The 24,107-nt window shown below is 45.0% G+C and overlaps 1 protein-coding gene across 4 annotated transcripts in view; it reads left to right on the top strand.

Moving 5' to 3' along the window:
- Positions 1–24,107, top strand: part of NAA35 (N-alpha-acetyltransferase 35, NatC auxiliary subunit) — a 423,189-nt gene that overhangs the window by 167,082 nt on the left and 232,000 nt on the right. For all 4 annotated transcript variants that reach the window (XM_078675799.1, XM_078675796.1, XM_078675797.1 and 1 more), the window contains exon 9: positions 12,674–12,724. In XM_078675799.1, coding sequence (XP_078531925.1) covers positions 12,674–12,724 — 51 coding nt within the window. The remainder of the gene's footprint in view (positions 1–12,673; positions 12,725–24,107) is intronic.

The raw sequence follows: 24,107 nt of genomic DNA, 5'->3' as shown, positions 1-24,107 counted from the left end.
GACCGATTCCAAGATTTATTACTTATCACAAAGTTACCCAGTACATGAAAAGTTTGGAAATGGATGTTAATAGGGTGGCCCGTCCCGTCCTTGTACGTCCCCGGACGGCCACAGACGGTCCCGCCCTTGTCCCGGGCTTCTCCCGGCTCGCTCCCGCGGAGCGGGGGAGTGGTCGGCTTTAAACTCTGTTGCTGCTAGCTGATTGGTTGAGGGACAGGGGGTGTGGCCAGCGGGGAGAGCAGCCCAGGTGTGTTGAATGGGCGCGCAGGGGCTCCTGGACACTGTAGTCCCTGCCTGCGTGCTCGCAGCCCCGCCGACGCTCTCACCTGCCCGCTCCTCCTCTGTAGCACTCCCACACTGCCAGCCGTCTCTGACACACAAGGCGCTGTGGGACCCGCGAAGCGGGTCCGGCGAAGTTTTGCACGCTGTCAGCTGCGGCGGCCTCAGATGCAGGGATTCCTCTGTGGTAGGGACTGAAGTCCAAAGGTCAGCTCTGCTCGAAAGAAGGGTTCCAAAGATCGGATGGAGGAGGCGACTTTTCTCACCAACAGGCGGGGGCGTGGCCAGCGGGGAGAGCAGCCCAGGTGTGTTGAATGGGCGCGCAGGGGCTCCTGGACACTGGAGTCCCTGCCTGCGTGCTCGCAGCCCCGCCGACGCTCTCACCTGCCCGCCGTCTCTGACACACAAGGCGCTGCGGGACCCGCGAAGCGGGTCCGGCGAGGTTTTACACGCTGTCAGCTGCGGCGGCCTCAGATGCAGGGATTCCTCCGTGGTAGGGACTGAAGTCCAAAGGTCAGCTCTGCTCGAAAGAAGGGTTCCCACATTACAGGAATTAGCCTGGTCCTAGATCAAAGGTATCCTGTGTTTCCTCCCGAGTCCCTCACCGCCCGTCCACATAAAGGTCTCCCAGTGTCTGGCAGCCTCCATCCCTCCAACGGCGAACCGACATACACACTCATACACTATAAACCTCTTGGGGTGAGGCCCTCTGTCATAAGAAAACTTTCTAATGTAGAGTCATGAATTCTGTTAGTCTGAACATAGAATCAAAATAGTGAAAGCAAGATCAGTCAGGGTTTAATCCTATCTTATCCTAACAAGGTTTTTTAACTGTTAGTCGATGACAAAGAGCCAGAAGTGGTCGACCATGTATGAGTGTGAATGTAAGTTGTATGTTTGGAGCAAGAAAGGATGATGTGGATGTGATGTTATTTTTGTAAATCTGTAAAAAGTTGTGTGTAATTTGAAAAATTGTTTGTTTTTGTATATAATGTATATATGCACAAAAATACTGTTTTGCGGGAGATAATGAAAATTTGTGTACTAGTGACTATAAATGACTAAAATAAATAAGTGACGCTAGTAAAAAGCACATTGGTATGTTTTATTCGTACCACTGGTTTGTTAAAAAAGGACGAATTTGAGTCTAGCACTGGCATTTGTGTTGTTGTTTACGTACATTCTACTTAGCCTTGCTGGTTATGAGTCTGGACCCTGTGTTGTTGTTCAGCTGTTTACATATAAGGCACCATTAGTGACTGTCCTAACAGAGCATAGGGTATGATCAATCTTCTGAAAAAGAGGATCCATTTTAGGCCGAACTGTTTAGTTGTTACCACCTGGATGTCATCCATTCCTCAAAATTAACAGGTGTACTTGCTAAGCCTATTGCCGCTTAACTGTATTTTTTGGTGTCATCAGCATACCACTATATCCCAACTTTACATTTACCCAATAATTCAGATAGCGGAAACAGGTAAACTCTGAAAGACACAGGCTTAAGCAGGGTGCCCTCAAGGTACCCCTAGTTTAACATTGATGATGAGGATACATAGGTGCCGATGTTGACTTGTCCTTGGTGTTTGGCAAGTACCTCTTTCTGTTAAATGTGGCTTCGAAGAACAGTTACAAATTCCCTGACCTGTGAGTGCAAGTTGAGGTCTAGTGGGATGCCAGTGGCTTCAGATAGTTATTGCCTTTTTCAATCATAGGCTTTGTAGATTAAATGAAGTTGCTTTAGTTTGGTCCATTTCTCCACTGGAAGCCTGCAGTCTTTTATCGAAGGAAGGGTATTGCAGTCTAATTTCTTTAGTTCCAAGGTAATTCTTGATGTTTTAGTTTGTACCCTTTGGAGCTGCAGAATCTCACTTTTTGGTACACTTGTAAGTTCGATGAAAATTCTCATCTGGAGAGGTTGGAGTGTCTCTTTCAGCACAATATTTTCAGAGTTGATTTTTCTCTTGACTCTTGTGGTGTTCATTGAAAGTTAGGTCTGTGTTATACCAGACCACAAGATTGTTGAGTTTCTCTTTTGAAGTTGGGATTGCACCCTCCTTCTCTGGCCAGGAGAAGGAGGCATTGTATTTTGGGTCAAATTGTTGTTTCCTACTTTTTTTTTCTATGCTGTTTAAGTTCAGATAGTTGTGCTGTTCTGGAGAAGTAAGTGATTACTGGGCAGTTTCTTCTTTGACTGGTATGAAGTTTGAGCAATTCAGGGGTATACTCTTGCCCAGTGGTAATATCACTCAGTAGCTACAATCCCTACTTAGAGCTACAAATTCAAGAATAACTAGACTTGTATTTACAGGTGAGTGCAAAGATCAGTTAAAAATAGGTTATTTAAAGACAAACTGAAGGTGCTAGAAACTTCTGGTTTAGAGATGTAACCCAGAAAGTTTCTGTAGCTCTTGTGTGCTAGGTACTAGATTGATTGTAGAACATTGGCCTTGTGGCTAATATTATACTGTTTGGCAGCTCTCGGGTCGACCCTTGGAACTTCAGAACTCATCAGGTCTCTGTTTCCTGTGAGGAATTTTCCTCACAAGGGGTTTTGGTTAGTGTGAACGAAGCTGATGCAGTACATCTGGGTCATGTCCTTGTACTGATATAACTCTGTGCACCAGGTTGGATAGCTCAATGGGATTAATTTCGCCTGCGTAGTTCCCAGCACCAAAACAAAGTGTCTCCAAGTCCAAAGACCCACCAGTAAAATAAAGAGCCTATTGTAGTAAAGTCACTAGTATCCTGCAGAGTCAATGTGAAGTCATTAGTGACAGGAAGGGGTCCAGTTACATATGACCTGTTATGGCACTGTTCAATTCACTAGTGTACAGAATCCAGTTATGAACTAAATGGGTTACAATTTTTTTTAATTCAGGCAGATTCAATAGTAGGTCAGCACCCTCTATGGAGTCCCCTGTGACACCTAAGCTTCACAGGATGTATCTTGGAATATGATGTTAGCGAATGAAACCACTGAACTCAGTTGATTTATTGGTTAGGGCTGGGAACTTGGCCTAGGGGTTCTCTAATGCAACCTCAAATGTCAGTGTCTCTGAAACTGGGCTAAAGACATGGTCCACTGGTTCTCAAATCAGGTTGACCTCCCTGAGGCAACATAAGTGGTTCCCATCGTGAGGATGTGTTTATTTTGCTTGGTCGAAAGGGGATTTAAAACTGCACACACACAGGCTGCAGTGGCAGGCCTGAGACATGTTTAAGTGGATGGTACAACTAGTGCTGCAAGCTCCACTGGTAGCATCTAATTTCCAGGCCCTGGGCACAGGTAGTATCACTTTACTAGGGTCTTACAAGTAAATGAAATATGGCAATTGGGTATAAGCCAATTCAACAGGTTTTAAGGAGAGAGCACATGCACTTTAGCATTGGTTGGCAGTGGTAAACGCGCAGTCGAAGGTCAGCAAAAATGTAGTCTGCAAAAACAGGAGGTCTGAAGGCAGAAAGTTGAGGGCATACCACACCAAGGATGCCAGGTCTAACACAAGGGATTCGCTAGAGCTGGGAGTAACCTAGTCTGGCAAAGGAAATTGACTGGCACAGACCCATCAGGTAGAATAGATTTCAGGGAGTGGGACCTTGCAAGTAAAATGTTCAGGCTGGCACGTCTACCATTGACAAAATCAGTCCACTGAAGCAAAAGGAGCACCTTTGGAGGGTTTGCATAGGAGGTACCAACCTGCTTGCACCCTCTAGGATCCTTTTGTGCAAGAACTTCCTTTTAGGTCCAGATAAATTTTGCTTTTATGCTTTTAGTCTGCTAAGCAGGTGTATTCTTTTCCCACCAATGGAGCTTTGCTTCAACTCCAATAATGCACCTTGAAATCTACCCGCAAAATCTTTTTTACATAACCTATTCCTATCTAGAAATCCCTGCTGAAATCTTTGGGCCACTGGAAGTCCTAAGTTACTTGCCTCCATTCCCATTCCCAAGCCAAATCCCTTGAAGAATAGCAAAAGTTTGTTTTATCTAACGTCCTAAGTGGCCAAGGTTATGTCCAGACATGGGTCCTTACTCACTGTGCCACTGGAAGCAAGCTACGCTTGACTGAATAGCCGAAATCGGTGTGCGACCTCTCTGGGGTTGCTTGTGTTCCAGTTCAGAGAGGACCTGGCTTGGCAGTTCTAACTGAACTGTTCCTGTTGGAGCAGAGTCAAGATTCATTTGCATACAGCTGGGTCTGATCTGAGGTGGCATGGTGGGCAAAACAACGATGGGTTATATGCTAGTCTGAGCGATCACCAGTGGTTAAACTTATTGCAAGCATTCTCCCATCACCTTTTGTCTGTTTGGGATAACAAAGGGATCACTAGAGGTCTTCGTTGATTGAAACATCATGGCAGAGAGGTGGGAATACTTAAGAGTAAAACGAAACTACCGTCGGAATGCTTTGCATAATGTGTCCATCCCAAAAGCATTGAAATACCTTGCTTAGGCTGAGAATTCTCCTGGAGACTCTTCTCTAACTACAGGGAGATGGTGTTCCCTGTCCCTGTGCTAATTTTCCAGCCATCTTGAATGAGCGGAGTGATAATCTCATATCATTCGTCAGTAATAAAATAGTTTCTTTCAGTGTAGGATCACCAGTAGTGCTGTCTGGGTGCAGGATCCTTCCCTAGTCGATCTTTCTTTTGTAAGTTCACAACTGTCATTGAGTCCCCCATGGAAGCTGTGAATGGCTAAAATCAGGAATACCTCTCTCTTTAGGGGATATTCCCGATGCCATTGAATAGACAACTATAACTCCAGTCACTAAACACAAAAAAAATCTTCTATAGATCCTGACAATTTATAGCCCAATCGTGGACCTTTCCCATGTGTTGCAAAGATGCTAGGAAAAGGTTCCACCTACCAGTGGTCATCATACATAAAGTTTTCATGACTTCCAAACTGGCTTTATTCCACCTCGTGGTACTGAGGAAACACTTTTCAGTTTCTTTTCCTAGGGTAACACGTGTGCCATGATTCTAATAAATCTCACCAGAATATTTAATGCACCTACTCCTTGATAGACGGGCAAGATCACTAGGCATGGCTCAAATTACGACAGTGGTTTTCCCCATTAAACTCAATTACTTTTGTCCCAGTAACTCGAATTGTTGGGCCCATTAGAAGAAACAGGCCTAATGTAATATGGACCTTGATATGTAAAATCACAGTGGCAAGGTGGTGCGTGCAGGCTGTCTCTGGGATGCTGTCATGGCAGGTGATTTTCGTGACACACTGTGTAAACGTTACTGAGCTACAGCACACACTGATGATCGTGTCAATGGGGTCTGCTGCTGTTGTGTTTGAGAGACAACCTAGCCGAGCTGCATGTCGCAAATGAGGCTACTGACCTGAGGTATTTTTCATCAGTCATCTCTTGTCCAACACGAGGTGAGGTAAGTCACTCACACCAGTGCAGCAGTGCCACTTTTACAGACGTCTGCATAGACACATAGAGCATCTGTCAGTTCAAAACTTTCTTCGGATTAGTAAACCATCCAGGAGGCAGAATGAGACATTATCTACACCACACAATGGACTACTTTTCTGTTATTAGCAATATTAATGAGAACAGGCTGTCGCTGAGCTCAGCTAATATGCTTGAGTTGCTCTAATACAAGATCTGTAACACTTTGAAGGACTGTTTGTAAACTTCGCAATCTTGTAGAACTTTTTAAATAGAAGGGGCCTCCAAGAATGATAAATAATTTGGCATAATAGCAGAGATGGATTAGAAACCTGTCGCAACATTGGCAAAATGTGTACTTTTGGCCTTGTAATGCACCAAACCAACAAAGTAAACCAGTCCAACTCCCTCCGCAAACATTTACCCAAAGCAAATTTTGAAAATACTAAACTACATTATTAGTTCAGTGTCTGTGTTACAGACCAGAAATGTATTCTTTTCCGGTTGTAAAAGTGCACCTGAAGGCCATGCAGTGTGGTAGTTTGGTTCAGGGCCTGGCCGAAAGCCAGGGCCTTCAGCCAAGCCTTGCTACACAAAACCATAGACTTTTCACAACTGGGGTTGGCTATCCTCACAGTTTCAAAATTGTATATCTATACTAATATAATAAAGAGAGAGCCCAAACCTTTAAGGCGGGTAATCTCAGGAACCACAGCACCAATCACAACCCCCAATACCGCATTGAAAAGGACAGTTGCAGCAGATGGACATAGGCTATACAGCTGGCCACCATATACATTCGAAGGGTAAAAGAACCTTAGGGGTAAATAGTCCCTTGTGGGCGTGGGCGTTCTGCTGGGGTCGTGTGCGTTGTGCTGGGGGCGTGGCCATACAGCGATGGGCACGGCATTCGCTACGTGTTAGTACTTCCATGTGGCCGTGTGCGTTGTGCTGGGGGCGGAAATCAGGTAAAACAAGCGTGTGCGTTGTGCTGGGGGCGGAAATCTGGGGGAGGAAATCGGGTAAAACAAGCGTGTGCGTTGTGCGGAAATCTGGGGGCGGAAATCAGGTAAAACAAGCGTTTACAGGGCTCCGGTTGTGGGCATGTGGGGGCGAGGCCATACAGCAATCGGCACGGCATTCAACGGGCATTCGGCAAAAAGGGGGCGCGGAAAGCCTGCAAAACAAGCGTTCACAGGACTCCGTTGTGGGCGTGTGTATACCCGGACAATGTCGGGACAGGCTGCTAGTCCTAAATAAAAAATAAAAAAAAAACACTACAAAAACTGCTGTTAAAGTGAGATTATTATTAGGGTTCGTTTTAAGATTTCAATATATCTTTAAATAAACCTCTTAAATCAGTTAAAAAGCCAGAGATTAAGCACAGTTATCGTAACAAATTGAAACCAAAACCCCCTGAAATTCACTAGTTACACCTAGCATCGGCAACTATAACTCGAACTGCAGCCACGCATATCATAACTAACACACCAATTGAAGTGTTGGACCACAGTACACATGTTGCCCTTAATATATTTTTTATGTTTCATTTTCAGGTAGTGCTCTTATAAATACCGTTTTTAGTTTCTCTCTCCTTAATAAATTGTTGCTAAAGCAATACACAGTGACGGAGTGAAGTGAATGCGATTCTGTGGCTTTACTACATAATTATTGATTTATCTAATTTGCCACTTAACTTCCACAAAAACAGTTGTTTCTGATTCTAATGGATGGAAATTATTTTACTGGAGAATGTGCTGTGTAATGACTGCTGCATAATTTAGCTAACTTTGGTGTAATAAAGCTCTGCCTAGTGTTTTAGGAGCTGTCATGGCAACAAAACCAATACTTCATAGGGAACCATGAAATACGTCCTAAAGTTCACAGTTCTCTGTGAAATTTGGCGTTTAATAGCTCTGAATTTTATGCAATAACCTCCCCCCTCAAAAAGAAAAGTATAGCGTTTCTTTATGTATCGAAGAGCAAAATTTGCTATGCAAGTTAAAGTCGGAAACACTTTTTTATGCTCCTTTTTATTCCTCCTCCAATCCCCCTCACCTGACTCAAAGGCGTATCTGCATTAAATATAATCTAGATCTTAAGTATGGCTCCTCCTGAGGGACTTTATAGAGCACTTCTCCTTAAATATATTGAGTGATCATTCATGAACTGTGCCATAGCTGCTGCACAGCAGAAGACCCATGCTCGGTCTGTGAGCTTCATTCTGAAAGTTAAGAAATGCCAGAAGGTTGACCAGGGCAGGCCTAAACTGCTGCTGAATAATGCATAATTCACCAGGGTTTCAGTTTGGGGATCCCAATCTGCAAAGAACAGCAGCATGGTAGAGGAGGCGGCAAGAGCCCTGCCAGAGATGTGTTTTGATGGCACAGAGGCAGTGATATTATTACTGATTTTCTGCTCCTGATGGCCATCTTAGAGTGCTGGTGGTCTACATTTTTTTTTATCAATTGTTATAAATTAGTAGTGCTTTGTAGTATTGGTGCATAACATCAAAATCATATTTGCAAAGCCTTTACAGGTGTTACAGCATTGTTATAGCCACAATAATTCAGATTCTGGTTAATGCACCAGGTTTCTGTTCAGACAGCCACTAAACCCCTATCTATTGTCAAAATTCTGTATAATTTATCCCCCATGTTTGTGACCCTTAGTGGTCGGGTGGCCGGGGTGGTGGGGGTGCATTAGTCACAGCACATATAAGGGGGTGATTTAATGGATTTGCCTAGACTCTCAGGCCATCAGCTGGGTCTAATGTCCTCTTGGAAGGCAATTGTCAGTTTGTCCCAATGTTTCCCAATAGTGCATTTGCTTAGTGCCCTGTCCTCCTCTCTTAGCACAGCCACAGACTCCATCTCGATCCATTATTATTATTATTTACTAGATTTATAGAGCGCAAGGCTAGTCAACAGGGTCTCCTGGTGCTGTACAGGGCAGCAGACAAGCCTTAGGCTGCAAAAACGGCAGCCCCTGATGTAGAATTAAACTTGGTGGGTATAAAAGAAAGTCTTTAGATTCTCTACGGAATGAGTGACACTTCCTGAGCCCGATTGGAAGAGAGTTCCAGAATTTTGGGCCCAAGTAAGAAAGCGAGCAGCCTCTTGTGCAATCAAGGCGGAAACTGGGCACAGAAAACAGTGAGAGGCTGAATGATCTCAGCTGTCGGGCAGGCGCGTAAGGATTCAGCAGGCTTTGTATATAATAGGGCGCCAAACCATGTTTGGCCTGGCACATATAGCATAAAGCCTTGAATTCGATGCGCTTGTTCACTTTGAGCCAGTGGATTTTATGAAGCAAAGATGAAACTGAGGCATGTCTAGGGAGCCGAAAAAGGGGGTACGCATCCGCATTCTGTATGATCTACAGACGGTGGACTGAGGCTTTATCTGCGCCCAAATACGAAACATTGCTGTGATCTAGTCTGGATGTCACCAAAGCCTGCATTACTGCTTTCGGGGCTGCGGGTGGAATTAATCAGAGGATCTTTTTAAGCCATGTGAGAACAGCAAAGCAGGTCGCAGTTACCCCGGCCACCTGAGGTTTGTGGGAGAGATTGTTATCAATAATAAAACCCAGGTTCTTAACTTTAGGAACCGTGCAGGTATTGGTCCCAGAGTATCAGTCCAGTGGTTAGTTCCTAAACTTCTGGGTTATTACCCATAACAGTGACCTAATTTTTAGTGCCGTTCAGCTTCAAGGCATTTCTGGTCATCCACAAAGAGATATTTCTCAGTCCGAGCTGGAGCAGGGAGGGGTCTTGATGCTGAGCAGGTGAGAGAGAAAAGATTATTTGGGTATCATCTGCATAAGAAAAGATGGTAAGTTCTGACTTCTCAGCATTTCTGCTGGAGGGCAAACATAGATATTAAAGAGCAGAGGGCTCAGAATCGATCCCTGAAGCACTCCAGAAGATAACGCTAAGGGATTCAATCTGGTGTTATTCCAGAAGACTTGAAAGGTGCGATCTTTTAAAAAAGAGATCAGCCACCTCAAGGCCAAACCCTCAATACCTGAGGCTTCAAGACCGTTTGCCAAGATGGAGTGTGACACTGTATCAAATGCCGCACTCAAATCCAATAGGATGAGAGCTGCAGTACCTCCGCAGTCTAGCTGTTGCCTGAGATATTCAGTGACCCCAAGCAGAGCCAATGCCGTGCTATAGCCTGATCTAAAGTCATACTGTGATGAATGAAACAAATTGTGAATTGCAACAAAAGAGGATAGTTGGGCATTGACGTGTCTTTCCAGTACCTTAGAGAAAACAAAAAGAAGTGATATCGGGCGGAAATTTGACCAACATAGAGGCTCAAGACCGTTCTTTTTCAGTAAAGGAAGAACAAGGACATGTCTCCAACTCTGAGGTATGTGTCCTGAGCTTAATCAGCCATTGAGAAGTTTGAGAATCACTGTAAGGGCAGCTTCACCCAAGAGTCTGAGTTTGGAAGGGGAAAGGACATCAAATGGGGAGCCGGACTTGATAGATCCCAGTAATGATTGAAGTGTAGCCAAGTCCTGCTACAGCCAAGCCCTGATCCATTGCAGGACGGTTGCTCACCAATGTGAGACAGGACCCAGGGAAAACAAGTTCCATTTCATGGTGATTGATCTCCTACCTGATGGGAGCACCAGGTCTAGTTACCTGCTAACTACTTTTCCCACTTTTGGGTGTTTGAATAAGACTAAAAGGCAGCGTTACATTTTGAAGATGTTTTCTAGGTCAGTTAATGACGTCAATATAGTGCGGATCTACTCCCAGTAAGTGGATACATATGCCATTCCAGCGTTCGGGTCTTTGCAACGGGGGCACGTAGTGTTAGCAGTGTTGTAGATTGTTTGAAGCAGTGAATATGATCCATAATATTTTGTGAGAGAGGGAGATGGCTTTATCCCATTCTTTTTGGAGGAGAGGGAGGGTACACAAGTTCAATGTCCCATTTAGTGTGGAGTTCTAATAAGAGGGTTGTGGTAGGTTTCGTAAGTGTTGGTACAAGCCAGGGACCAGCCTTTTTCCAGGACCGATACTGAAAAGTGTTTGAAGTACCGGGTGAGGGGCTGGTTCAGTGTCAGTGATGTTTTAGGTGTCGTTCAGTGTCGCCAGGATGTATCATTGGGTCAGGAATTGTCTTACAGGTAATTTGTTGTGTTCAGTGAGTGTGTCCAAAGGAATCATGGCTTTCTCTTGGATGGGGTCCCCGAAGCAGAGTAACCCAGAGTTTTTCCATTGAGATGCAGGACTAGACTGTGAGCCCACTTCAAAGTAGCAAAGGATTCTCATGGGGATTGCCGGTGCATATGGCACCAAATCTGGTGTTACTGCTACTGCTATGCATTAGCTAATGAGCGCTACTTGCAGTAGATTGTTGCATGACATTGGTCGGGAGCTGTAGGAACAAAGGTTTTGTGTGTGATATCTAGTGCTGTATAATCATTGTAGGCTTCTGTTTCCTGGAAATGACGACCAGCTAACCAGCGGACTGGTCATTGTAATTGGGCTGCCAAATAGTATTGTTCGATGTCTGGAACACCTAGATCCCTTGTTCAGTGGGAGTTTGAGTTTTAGAACTGCAACTTTCAGTCTGCCATTGTTATATATCACTTTGCATCCTTTCCAGTGTGTGAAATATGGATCTTGGAATTTGGACCTGCAGATTGGATAAGTAATACAGCAAGCAGTGCAGCATTGCCATAAAGTGCAACCCTACATGGGATTGCTATTGGCAGTGTCTTCCAAAAGTTGATCTGGGCCTTTATAGCAGACGTTGCACGCAGAAGGTTACCAACTAGTGTGTATTCGGAGGTATTGTATGATAATTTTATTGCTGCATAAACCTTGCAGTTCACCCCAAAAAATCTTCACCCTATCTACAGTCTAAATCCCTGATCTCCATAATCATTGAATGTGGTGATTTCTACTACCTTCCTGCGTAGTCCCAGGGAATGGAGCATGGCCTGTCAGCAGGGTCAGAGTACCTTTTTTTTCAGAGATACGAAATGACATGTTTTTCCAGCGTTCTTAGTGTGTAGCTATCATAAAACATTGTGCAGGGCATATGGGATTTAATGTGTTTCGGCCCAGTTAGCCAAAAGTCTTGAAGCCTCCTTAAAAGCAATGAGTGTCTCCACTGTTTGTTACCCCCGTTCAAATATCTCTCAGGTATATGAGGGCGTCATCTGCATATGAGAAGACCATATGTGCATCACTTCCTAGGGGAATCCACCAATTCTGACCCATCCGGGGAAACCGCCGGTCCAGAGGTTCGACTACTAATGCAATAGGAGGAATAAGAGGGGGCTACCCTTCCTGATCCTGTATCTAAAGGCGCTGGGTTTGGATATCAGTTGACCAGTTTTGACTGTGATGGTGGGAGTGGTGTACAGGAGCTGTATCAGTTTGGTCATTCTGTGACGCAATGCCAGCTGGTGGTGGTCTACTATTCACTAGAAGGACATGTTCTGGTAAACATATGTTTCCTCCGTTGTATGTCTCAGATCTTTGTAATTCTAAGCCTAAAGTGATGAATGTAACAGTCACAAGATTTAACACTCTTAACTTGCACATGATAGCAGCTTAAGCCCCGCCCCTCAATGTGTAGCCAATCACCATGGGACAAAATGTATTCTGCATAAAAGATTAGTATGTATTACTTGCACTGACATGAACTGTGGTAGGACGTACAACACTGGCACTATTATTATTTGTTTTGGCACATTATGCTAATCATACTAAAGCTTCCTTCCCTCGAATGGAGCTTGAACAGTGCTACACAAAACTGAATAATAAAGTAAAGTGCCCAGGATATTTCTGCATGACATATATCTAGCATTATGAAATAGGCAAGCCATTTATGAATGATTACTATATTTCTTTCTTTTGTTTTGTTATTTTTTTAAGTGTGTGTAGCTAACTACACCACTAAATGTTGAGCACAAAGTTTTATATTGTTCCCTATGCTTTGTTTCAGAGCACCCGTAGTCGTCAAGGCGAAGAACGAAATCCAGAGGTTGAGCTTGAAGTAAGATATCTTGGTTCAATTTCTCTTCTGTGGTGCTATGCTATAAATCTGAACCTCCTTTTGATGACGGAGCTCGAGTTAACCATTTTTTTAGTCCTGCAACTTGGTTTGTTGATCTCATAAGGTGAACTTGAAATAGAAGAAAGCCACTATGTATAAGCTATGATTGATGGGGTGCAACGGGAATTGTATGACTTTGAGTAGATGGATTACTTCTAAAGAAGTGTTTGTTCCAGCAAACCTTGGATGTATCCTGCCTTGTTTTTCAAGGTCATCATGACAAGGAAGTGCATGCCTGCACAATAGTACTGCGCGAGTTTGGATGTAGGGGAGATCCAAGGCATTGTCTTCCTTGCTTCAGCCATATTTGTAATTGCTTCAAGAATGCCCTTTCGCTGCTAATGTAGCTTTCTGTCCATACTTTGTGAACAGAAAGAGGATGTTCTCCAGCAATAAGTTTTCAGAATTCAGTTGTTTTCCTTTCAATGATTTTGTAAGAATTCCTTTTTTAAATACCTTGTTATATATTTCTGGCTACCTCTGTATATTTGGAGTTCTTCTTCGAGAGTAAAATGTTGGAGGAAACATAGATGATTTGTAAAGGAAGTTGCTTAGATGGAATCCTGACTGGCTTTTGTATTATGACTGATGTTGGGCGAATCGCCTGATGTTCGAGGAAGGGGGATGGTGGCAGCTCCCTCCTGATTAGTTTGTTGGCCCACAGGTTCGATCCATTGCGTCCTCCTACTACCCTGACGCTGATTCTTGAGTTTTATTTTGTTTTAAAATTGTTTTAAAAGTGGAGTGAAGTGCTGTTTCACTCACCTCTTGGTTTTAAGAACCCGTTTCTCTTCCACTTCTAATTGGGGGTGGAGGGGCTTGGAGCTTGCTACATACGCCCAGGATTTAATAGCGGGCATTGTGAGCACTTACCTGGTGACGAACGAAGGCCTGTACTCTGTGATCTGTCCTTCCCGCCCTGGTCCGATGCGGTAGCTAGTACCGTTGCGGAGAGGGCGGGGTAGGTAGAGTCAGGCACTTCCGCATTCCGAGGTTAGCGATCTAGCTGCAGGGGAGATCCTGCATAAAGCCCGCTTGGACCGGCGGCGGCGCTGCGAGGAAGGGGGATGGTGGTAGCTCCCTCCTGATTCGTTTGTTGGCCCACAGCTTCGATCCATTGCGTCCTCCTACTACCCTGACGCTGATTCTTTGTTTTATTTTGTTTTAAAAGTGGAGTGAAGTGCTGTTTCACTCACCTCTTGTTTTAAGAACCTGTTTCTCTTCCACTTCTAATTGGGGGTGGAGGGGCTTGGAGCTTGCTACATACGCCCAGAATTTAATAGCGGGGCATTGTGAGCACTTACCTGGTGACGAACGAAGGCCTGTACTCGGTGATCTGAGCTTCCCGCACTGGTCCGACGCGGTAGCTAGTACCGTTGCGCAGAGTGCGGAGTAGGTAGAGTCAGGCACTTCCGCATTCCGAGATTAGCGGCCTAGCTGCAGGGGAGATCCTGCATAAAGCTCACATGCCCCAGCGACCGCGCAGCGGGCATGCCGCTGTCACACCAAAGGCAAGTCTGTCTGCACCCGTCCGCGCCCGGACGGGGCACGGGGCCAGGACCCCTGGAGGATTTCAGGTAGGAAAGTATTATGCGCGGCAGGAGCTAGTAGCGCTCTGCGCGGGGGTGAAGGACTCGTCAATTGAGATCTCAGGGGGTGGGTCTAGTGCAGGTTCCCAAAATTAGAACAGCAGGAATGGGAGGGCGGTCCTTCTGGTTCTTGGCAGCACGTCTGTGGAATAACCTACCCCTCAGGCTCCGTGTGGAAACCTCTGAGGTGGTTTTCCGCAAAGAGCTGAAAACATACTTATTTCCCAGGGGATAGGTCTAGTGAGGTTCTGGTGTGGGAGGTCGTGATGGCATAGGAAGCTGGGCTGCCAATTTGTTAGCGCAGGGATACACTGGTTAGTGTAACCAGGCGCTGTATAAGCTTAGTTTATTATTATTATTATTCGCTGTTTCCACCAGGCAACATCTAGTCCTTATTTTCACTGCTTATTTTCATTATTTCTAGAAACCTGTTGTAAAGGGATAGTAGTGGCCCAAAAGGAGGAATTTATCGCACCTCGTAACACCATAGTAACTAGAGATATTCTTAAAACATGAAAATCATAGCACAAATATGCCCAATTTAAACAAAAAAAACAGAGGTGCTACTACAGTTCTGGCATCCTACTACCCAAGGTTGAGCCTACACATTAACAAAGTTAATGCGTCCAACATAAAGCATAAAGAAACTAAAAAAACACTCTCCAATAGTCACAACACAGTAGTGGATAGTGGTTTACAAAACAAAATACATTTATATTGTTCTTATACGTTTTAATTTTTCACGCACCAGTATATTCCATAATCCCAAATTGTCCAATTCAGCTACTGAAAAAAGTGAGTGCAAAACTTGATACATAAGGGTGTATATATCAGTGAAAAACATAAAGAACTGAAAATGTGACACAGAGCCTCTTCTCGTGTTTAGTGCAGAAAGGTGCCACTTCTTGTCTTGCTGTTAAAAAGCAGCTGTGCTCCGGGGCACTCAGAACAGTCAAAAAGTCTGGACTGACCGCTACCACGACCTGAGTACCTTTCGTATTTCTTCGCCCTTCAAGAGAAACTTCACCTGCTCTTGAGCTGCGATTTCTTTTTTTCTGTAAGCGTTAAGGTGAGTTGATTCAAGTCTGTTAAACTCTCATGTGTCAAGGTCTGTGACCTGGTAGCCCTTGAGAGAAATTGTCTCCATCCATCTGAGAACCGACTGGTGAGAAACCAACTGCCTTTATATCTGACATCACCTTATAGAGGTGGAAGAAACCGGTTTCTCCAACTCAGGGCTCTGTCAAGCCAATAGTAGGATGTAACACCTGCTTCTAACATGTTTAATGTACAGCTACCACCTAGGTTATCGGAGTTCCACTCTTTCCTGTAAGGTAGCATTTTCTGCCGTTTCTGACCACCTTTGTTAGCCGGTCATATTCACTCACAGCATGCTCTGCTAACACTTGGAAATTTGTCTGAGTTTTTGTATCCTATATGTTAACTTATATAGGACTTTATTTAATACACTTATGATGGAACCCACTTTAAATTTTAGGTGAGCTGTTGGTACATCAAGGAAGCTTTCGGCATGCCTTTGTCAGCAGCTGGATGAGGGTGGTGCAGGAACTCGGCTAAAGCCGTTTAAGCTCTAATCTTTCTCCCACTACTCTACTGCCAGTCTTTATCTTCACACACACGCTTGATACGTAATTTTCGATTTTACAATCAGCATATACATAACCAGGTTTCTGTTAATTAAAGAAAAGTGCCCTTTTTATGTGATGCTCTTGGTGGGATCGAACAGAAATACGGATACGGCAGCAAATAATGGACTGCATACAAAGCTAGACTGTACATTTACAATATGTCTACTGTTTCTATGAATGTCTGGCTTGATTACTTAAATAAGGATGAATTTTGATTATTGTAAATACTTTCACTTTTATTTGAAAACAAACTCTATACGTTTCCCTACATATACAGTGTTTGTTTATCTATAGACATTGAACTTCTGAGTGAACAACCACACGTTGTTTAGATAAGCACGGCAAACTGACACATCTCAAACTTTCCTGATCAAAAAATAGTTAACTTTTCCTTTTTATTCCGCGATTTATTCTCCTGTTCCGCCGGTTTCTAAGTACTTCCAAATTTTACAGATAAAGGAATAGACTTTTAGGCAAGGCTGTCGAATTATGCGGCAGGGGAGGGCCAAATTATGCAGCAAGGTTGAGTAAATCAAGCAGCAAGAAAAGGCAAATTATGTGGCATAATGTGCCGCATTTTGTGATTGTATTAGTAATTATTTTGTCATTTGTACACCTAACACTGTCTGGGCAATGATTGAACCTCATTAGTGCCAATTTAACACCCAAATATAGTAATAAGCAGCAGAAAGGTGACCAGTCAACCTCTGCAAAGGGCCTTCCACTGCGTGGCAGCGCGTGTTGCTCTGCTCTTAGTAAATTTTAAACCGCTTGAGATAGAAACACTTTTTTTGTTAACATCTACAAATGATGTAGCAGGTGATGGATTGTGTGGCAATGCAAATGCGGCAAATTTATAGTTATGCAAAAAATGCTGTGGCCGCACAATCACATAATTCCAGTGGCCCTCCTTAAGGAGAGAAATGGCAATAAGCCAGTGTTGGTATTGGGTAAGCTGAAAGTTTGATATTGGCTCATAAAGGGACAACTTAGTCCCTACAAACATCTGTTGCCTCTGAAAGGATTGTCTCCAGATTGCTGCTCTCTTTCACACTCTTGTGACGCTACTATGGTTTGCTGTTCTATGTTTATATATCCATGCTAACTATTAGTCTTGGTGCCCATGGCTACACTCCGTTGCTCTGGCTTTACTTAATGGACCACTTTCAGTGCTTCAAACAATCATTAAAAGTGAAGAAGGGCTCTGCATAGCATTTTTGCACCCCTCTTATGATTGGATGTTTTCGCCTTCAGTTTGAATTTGGAACCTATCTTGTGCCTTTGAGGAGCATGTCATGAGAGCAAGGGGCCATGATTGTCCTTGTTCCCATTCTGTTTTCTAAGAAGCATCAAATTGTCCTCTGCATAACCTTCCTGTGCGCTAGTTTAGTAGAGCTGCCAAGCAGAATATAAGGTTCCTTCTGCATAAAGGGTAGGGGCAAAGCCTATCCTCAAAGCTTTCCTCTTCCAAAGGGTTTAGATGATCTGGTATGCTGTCAGGTGGGACATTGTTGGACTTTGCCTTTTCTGCAGTCACCCCCAAACCTTTTGCCTTAGGTCCTCCCGCTTTCTGAAGTTCTTTTTTGTTGGCAATAGGATTCTGTGCACTTTACCACTGCTAACCAGTGTTAAAGAGATTGTGCTCTCTCCTTTAAACGTGGTAACATTGGTTTCTACCTAATTGGCACATTTAATTTACTTCTAACTCCCTAGTAAAGTGGTACTACATGTCCCAGGGCCTGTAAATTAAATGCTACTAGTGGGCCTGCAGCCCTTATTGTGCTACCCACTTAGGCAGCCCTGTAAAACATGCCTCAGCCCGCTATTGCAGCCTGTGTGGAGTTTTAACCTGTCAATTCGACTTCGCAAAATAACCCTTTTGCTAAGCCTAAACCTCCCTTTTTAATACATATATATCACCGCCAGGGTAGGCCCTTACAGCTATATATGGCACAAGGGTGTGAGGTTTTAAGCTTTTCATGTCCTGGTAGTGAAAAGCTCCCAAATTAGTTTGTCACTTCTGTAAAGCCTACCTCGTCCATAGGATAACATTAGGTTATCTTATTACATTTAATAAATCCTACCCTTTGATTTGGAACAGGTAGCAATTTCATGTTTTGACTCCTGAATTGTAATTTAAAATCCACTTTTTGAAATGACAATTTTGAAAATCACAAAATAAGAAATTTGGCATTTTCCAGCTCTAAACTTTGAGACCTTCTAGGAGTTTCCAGCTGCCTGAGCGTGTTAATTGCACCACCATCAGGAATGCGTATTTGGCCAGGACAGTGAACAATTGAAACCTGGTGGTGTAGCTGAGAGAGGGCCATCCTGCGAGGATGGGAGGGGCGGAAGTGTTCCCTGCCCCACTTACATTTTAAAGGGCTGCCTCCAGCAAGCTCACAAAGGAACTTGATACCAATATGATATCACGCTAGACTGCTTGGAGCTGAGGGAAGGAAGGAAATTTCCAGAACCTCTGGATCCAAGTTAAGCCTGAGTACACTTGTGCCAAGCTACCAGAGGATTAAGCACATGTGTATTTAGCACAGGTTCATTGAGCAGAGCTCAATGGAGAAAAGCGTTCCTCACCCTACTCACCGTCTCCACCACCAGGAAAACCGCTCATGGCCTAACTCTCTCCATCACACCATCCCAACTCTTCCCTGGCAGAACCACCATTACTATCTACAATAACGGGATTGTCCTAATTCAATCCACAGACAAGAACCTGGAACTATTAGACAACCTGTTCCCCAAGTTCAAAGAGCACCTATCCAAGCCTCGGACCTCCACCCATAACTCCTCCCGCACTATCACTTATGACTTCACAGCCCCCTCCCACAACCCCTCTAACCTGGCACAGCATCAGAACGACACGCACCTCACCTCTACCCCCAGCACCCGAGTCAATCACCCACCTGCTGTTACCACCCCACATTCCTCAATCACAGCCACAAATCTCTCCCCCTCATACACTAGCCGCCCCTCTAGCACCAACCCTTGGACCCCCACACATACCACTCCCATTCCCCCCTCCCCGGACATCACAACTTCCACCTACAACCCCTCCAACCTAGATCAGCACCAGAACGACACGCATAACGACAAATCCCACCCTTTGTCCCCCCCCCCGTCTCTCAGTCCCCAATACCATCCGCTAACTAACCACGCAGAGCACACCACCAGGACCATCCCCAACCCCATTTCACCCCCCACTCTCAGCCCTCACTACCCTTCAGGCTCCCCCATCACCACCATCATACACTCCACTTCCACCCCACTCTCTCCGCCTGCCACGAATTCCCTCCTCTACGCCACCAACCTCCTCCGTACTTCATCCACTCCCATCGCCCCCATACCCTCTCTCCTCCCTAACACCAACCCGTACGCCTACACCACGGAGCCCTGCATGAACACCAACCCACCCCCCCCACCCGCACGATAACTTCCAGGTCAGACACTCACCCATGACTTCCACCCCCAGTACTAACACTTATCCCACGCTGGACAAGATTATGTCCTCCCTCCTCCAACTCAAAGAAGACATTCACACCATCAAAGAAGACATTCACATCATCAAAGAGCTACACATCACACCACCTAGACTCACCTCACTCACCACCACGCCCCCTCTCAACTTGCTCTCCACCCGTCCTGATGACGCGCCCAAGCTACATCCCTCACACAGGACAGCGATCCATGCCCACAATCTCAACAACCGCACCCGCCGCCCACTCTGGACCGCGATCCCTGCCCACAATCGCAACAACCGCTCCCGTCGCACATGCAACCCTCTTTCGGATCTCGACACTCTCACCCTCCTCCGCTCCTACGACCCTGCTCCCTTAAACAACACAACCGCCTCGCACCTCCCCATTCCCACGATACACTCAAATCCCCGTAGACCCTCCACACTAAACAACAGAATCTCCGTCCCGAGTAACCGTAGAAAAGTCCCCCTCTCTCTAGTACCCTCTACCTCCCCGGACACACCCCGTCTCAAATGCACTCTCCTAAACTGCATATCGGCTTCTAGACACTCCGCCGCCATCGCTGATCTCATCCTAACATTGGACCTTGACATAATCATCTTGACTGAAACCTGGCTAACCGAATCTTCCACACCTATAATGGACATTCTGGTTCCCCCCAACTACCACATCATTAGGCTTGACAGGTCTGGCAAGATAGGTGGTGGAATCGCATGCATATACAGGAACAGCCTTTCTGTTATGAAAGTCTCCGTACCTTCCCTACCCTCCCCAAATTCCTACGAATACATCTGCCTCGATATTATCAGTGATGGTAAACCGATATGCTCTCTCCACGGCATTTACCACCCACCCAGAGACAACCTCACATTCGCCCAACAAATCATGGACATGATCTCAACCAACGCCGGACGACAGCTCACCCAAATATACCTTGGTGACTTCAACCTCCACTGGAACGATCACAATGATGCGGTGGTAAATAGCCTTAAAAGCTTCCTCAACGCCCTGGACCTCACACAATTATGCAACAGCCCGACCCACGAGAAAGGTTCTATCCTCGACCTTATCATCGCCAAAGAGGACGCTATTCAACTTAAGTCTATCCAACCCTGTGACTGGTCAGACCATCATATTGTCACATTTCACATCAATGAAAAAGTCAAACTCAACACGGTTCAATCCTCCAGACCTAAAGTTTGGAAAAGAGACCTGAAAAAACGAAACCCATACTCCCTACCCCCGAACAGCCGCGACCTCCTGCTCCCTCCTACGGGCGCTACAGACGTCCAATCCTTAACTGACCACTATCTCAACGCCATGACCTCAAAAATTAATGAGGCTGCTCCCATGCAACTAAAAAGAGTCTCCGCTAAAATCTCCAATCCATGGTACGACGGGAGTCTCAATGAAGATAGACGAGCCATGCGAATGGCAGAGCGCACATGGAGAACAGCTCCCTCTGCACTGCACCTGAAAACCCTGAAGAAAAAGAGAAACGCCTACTTCAGGAAAATAAAGCGCTCAAAAGCAAATTTCTTCAGCCTCCAGCTCGACCAAGCAAAAAACCGTCCAAGAAAACAGTTTGAGCTAATCAGAACTCCAGCCAAGGAACAACCCCAACCTCTCAGTACCTTGTGCGAAGCACCCTCCTGTGAAGACTTCGCCGCTTTCTTTACCCAAAAAACTGACAACATAAAGAGTGATCTCCGCACTGACGCAAGCCTCTACACCACACCCAACTGCATAACACCCACCGAACCTAAAAACAATGCAACATGGTCATCCTTTGAAACCTACTCCGAAGAAGAAATAGGCAAACTGCTCAGCACCTTGAAACCTTCCAGTCACCTCACGGATCCCCTCCCTGCTAACGCTGTCAAGAATTTCGCCCCATTGCTCCTTCCACTCTGGACTAAAATTATCAACAGCTCGCTCCAAGAAGAAACAATCCCGGACTCCCTCAAAGTTGGGCAAGTCACACCTTTGCTAAAGAAACCTACTGCCGACCCATCCGACCTAAACAACTACCGCCCCATTACCAATATTCCCACTCTCGCCAAACTATTGGAAAAATGCGCACAACTACAACTGACTAAACACATTGATCAGTTTGATCTCCTCAACCCTCATCAATCAGGCTTCCGAGCTGGACACAGTACTGAAACTGCGATGACCCACATAATTGACGACGCCCTTCAAATCCTAGATCAAAATGATACCTGCCTCCTCATCCTTCTTGATCTCTCTTCAGCATTCGACACTGTCAAACATGAGAATCTACTCGATCTTTTGAACACAAGAATGGGTCTATCTGGGACTGTGCTCAAGTGGTTCACCTCCTTTTTACATAACAGGTCGCAGAAATTCAAGAGTAACAACCTGATGTCCTCGCCAATACCTGTTTCGTTAGGCGTCCCCCAAGGATCCTCCCTATCACCAACCTTGTTCAACCTAGTTATGGAACCTCTCACCACCTTGCTACAACCATCCAATGTACTTTTTCACATGTACGCAGATGACACCCAACTATATCTCAAATTACAATCCCCTAATGACATTGTACTCCTGAACTCAACTATCAGAAGCACCCAATCCTGGCTTGCTGATAATCACCTCAAACTCAATGCTCTGAAAACAGAATTCCTTCTGATCTCACCTCCCGCGAAGATCTCTACCACTCAAACCTGGCTTAAACAACTAACTGCACTCAATGTCCAACCCACCATAGTGGATTCAGCAAAATCCCTAGGCATAACTCTCGACCCCAATCTCAACATGCAGCATCATATCAGCAAGGCTACTAAGGGAGCGAACTTCCAAATCAATACCCTGAGGAAACTCAAACCCTTCCTACCAGCCAAAGACTTTCAAACTGCAGTACAAGCACTAGTAATCCCGCGAATTGAATATGGCAGCATCGCCCTCTGCGGTCTCCCGTTAACCACTACTGCACCCCTAATAGCTTCTCTAAACGCTGCAGCGAGACTCATCACTGGGTCAAAAAAACACTCGCATATCTCCCCTGACTTGAAATCCTTGAACTGGCTGCCTTTTGAAGCCAGAATACACCTGAAAATCGCCTGCATGACACACAAGGCTGTACACCTGAGCTCTCCCGGATACCTCACTCAGAAGCTGTCAATCTCTGGCGGCTCTAGAAACACTAGAGGCACAAACAATCTTCTGCTAAAACCCCGAAGATTCCGGAAGGAAAAAAACTTATAAACGCTCTTTCTCAGGAATGGCACCCAGGATATGGAACTCACTTCCTCCTGAAACCAGGCTCATCTCCTCCATCACACTTTTTGAGAAAGAAGTAAAAGCCTTTCTTATGGCCAAATACACCTAACCTATTAACGTGGATCTGTAAAGACTCTACACCGATCTGTATTATTTGGCTCGAACTCTACGACTATGTGTCTCACTTGTATTATTGACTTACCTGATTATCTATGCACACATTTATCGGTAATACTTGCATTATTGATGTACCTGTTCTACTTTGCTGTAAAGACTTTACACCGATCTGTATTATTTTGCTCGAACGCTACGACTATGTGTCTCACCTGTATTATTGACTTCCCTGACTATCTATGCACACATTTATCTGTAATACTTGCATTACTGATGTACCTGTTCTACTTTGCTCCCCCACGTACCTACCCATTTCACTTATTACGTTTAATTTCGCTATACCTAATGACCTGCTTCTCACGCTCTTGTTATATTCCCTGCTTTGTAAAGCGCTCTGATATCTGCAAAGATCTTGTTCGCGCTATATAAAACTTTCAAAATAAATAAATAAATTTAATGACTTTTGCAGTTCACCATTTTTCATACGTTTCTGTGTATGCCAATGACTGGTGTCACAAGAATCTTAGTAGGTTAGATGATGTGAGACCGCTGGAAGTTCAGGTCAGACCAGAATGAGTGAGAGCCTGACAGTTGGTCATGACCCAGTGGATGGCTCTGCGGTATTAAAGCTGATCTAGCAGAGCGAATTTATTATGAGGTGCACTACTGTTTATTTTATACTAGCTAATAACGGCATATTGGTTGGAAGTAAGGCACATGAAAAGATCATGTCAGCTCCTTTAGCCTACCCAGATATAAAAGGGAGTAGCATAGTGTTTAAGGGTGTTGAAAGGAGACAGGTAAGTCATTTGGAGCCCTCAAGGGTTGAGGGAGATCTGGCTAGTTAGGGAGTAAGAAAACTACAAGGGAGGTAGAATAGTCAAGAGTATCAATAAAGTATCAGTGCCTTTTCAGGGCCAGAACATTCAAGATAAGTTAGGGGAAGGTCAAGCAAATGGAGAGCCGTGTGGTGGAGGCCAGAGAGGCGAAATAGATATAGAATTTGGAGGGTTGATGACACATGGATGTATCAATTAATCACGGGGGGAAGGATCACTTGTCCCGCATAACCAGGGTATGCAGGTTGGTGTGGGGTGTCTCCCAAATAAAAGACCCTCATGCACGTGTAATTTAGGTTCTCGTAGCGGTATATGTTGTCTCCCCGCTCCTATTGACACGTGTGTGCATAATCCTTCGGTCAGTATTTTATGCACCGTCCGCCAGGAGGTTTTTA

Source organism: Lissotriton helveticus, chromosome 2_1 (assembly GCF_964261635.1).
Source record: "Lissotriton helveticus chromosome 2_1, aLisHel1.1, whole genome shotgun sequence".
NCBI classification, from domain to species: domain Eukaryota; kingdom Metazoa; phylum Chordata; class Amphibia; order Caudata; family Salamandridae; genus Lissotriton; species Lissotriton helveticus.
This window is presented reverse-complemented; position numbering and strand designations above follow the sequence as displayed.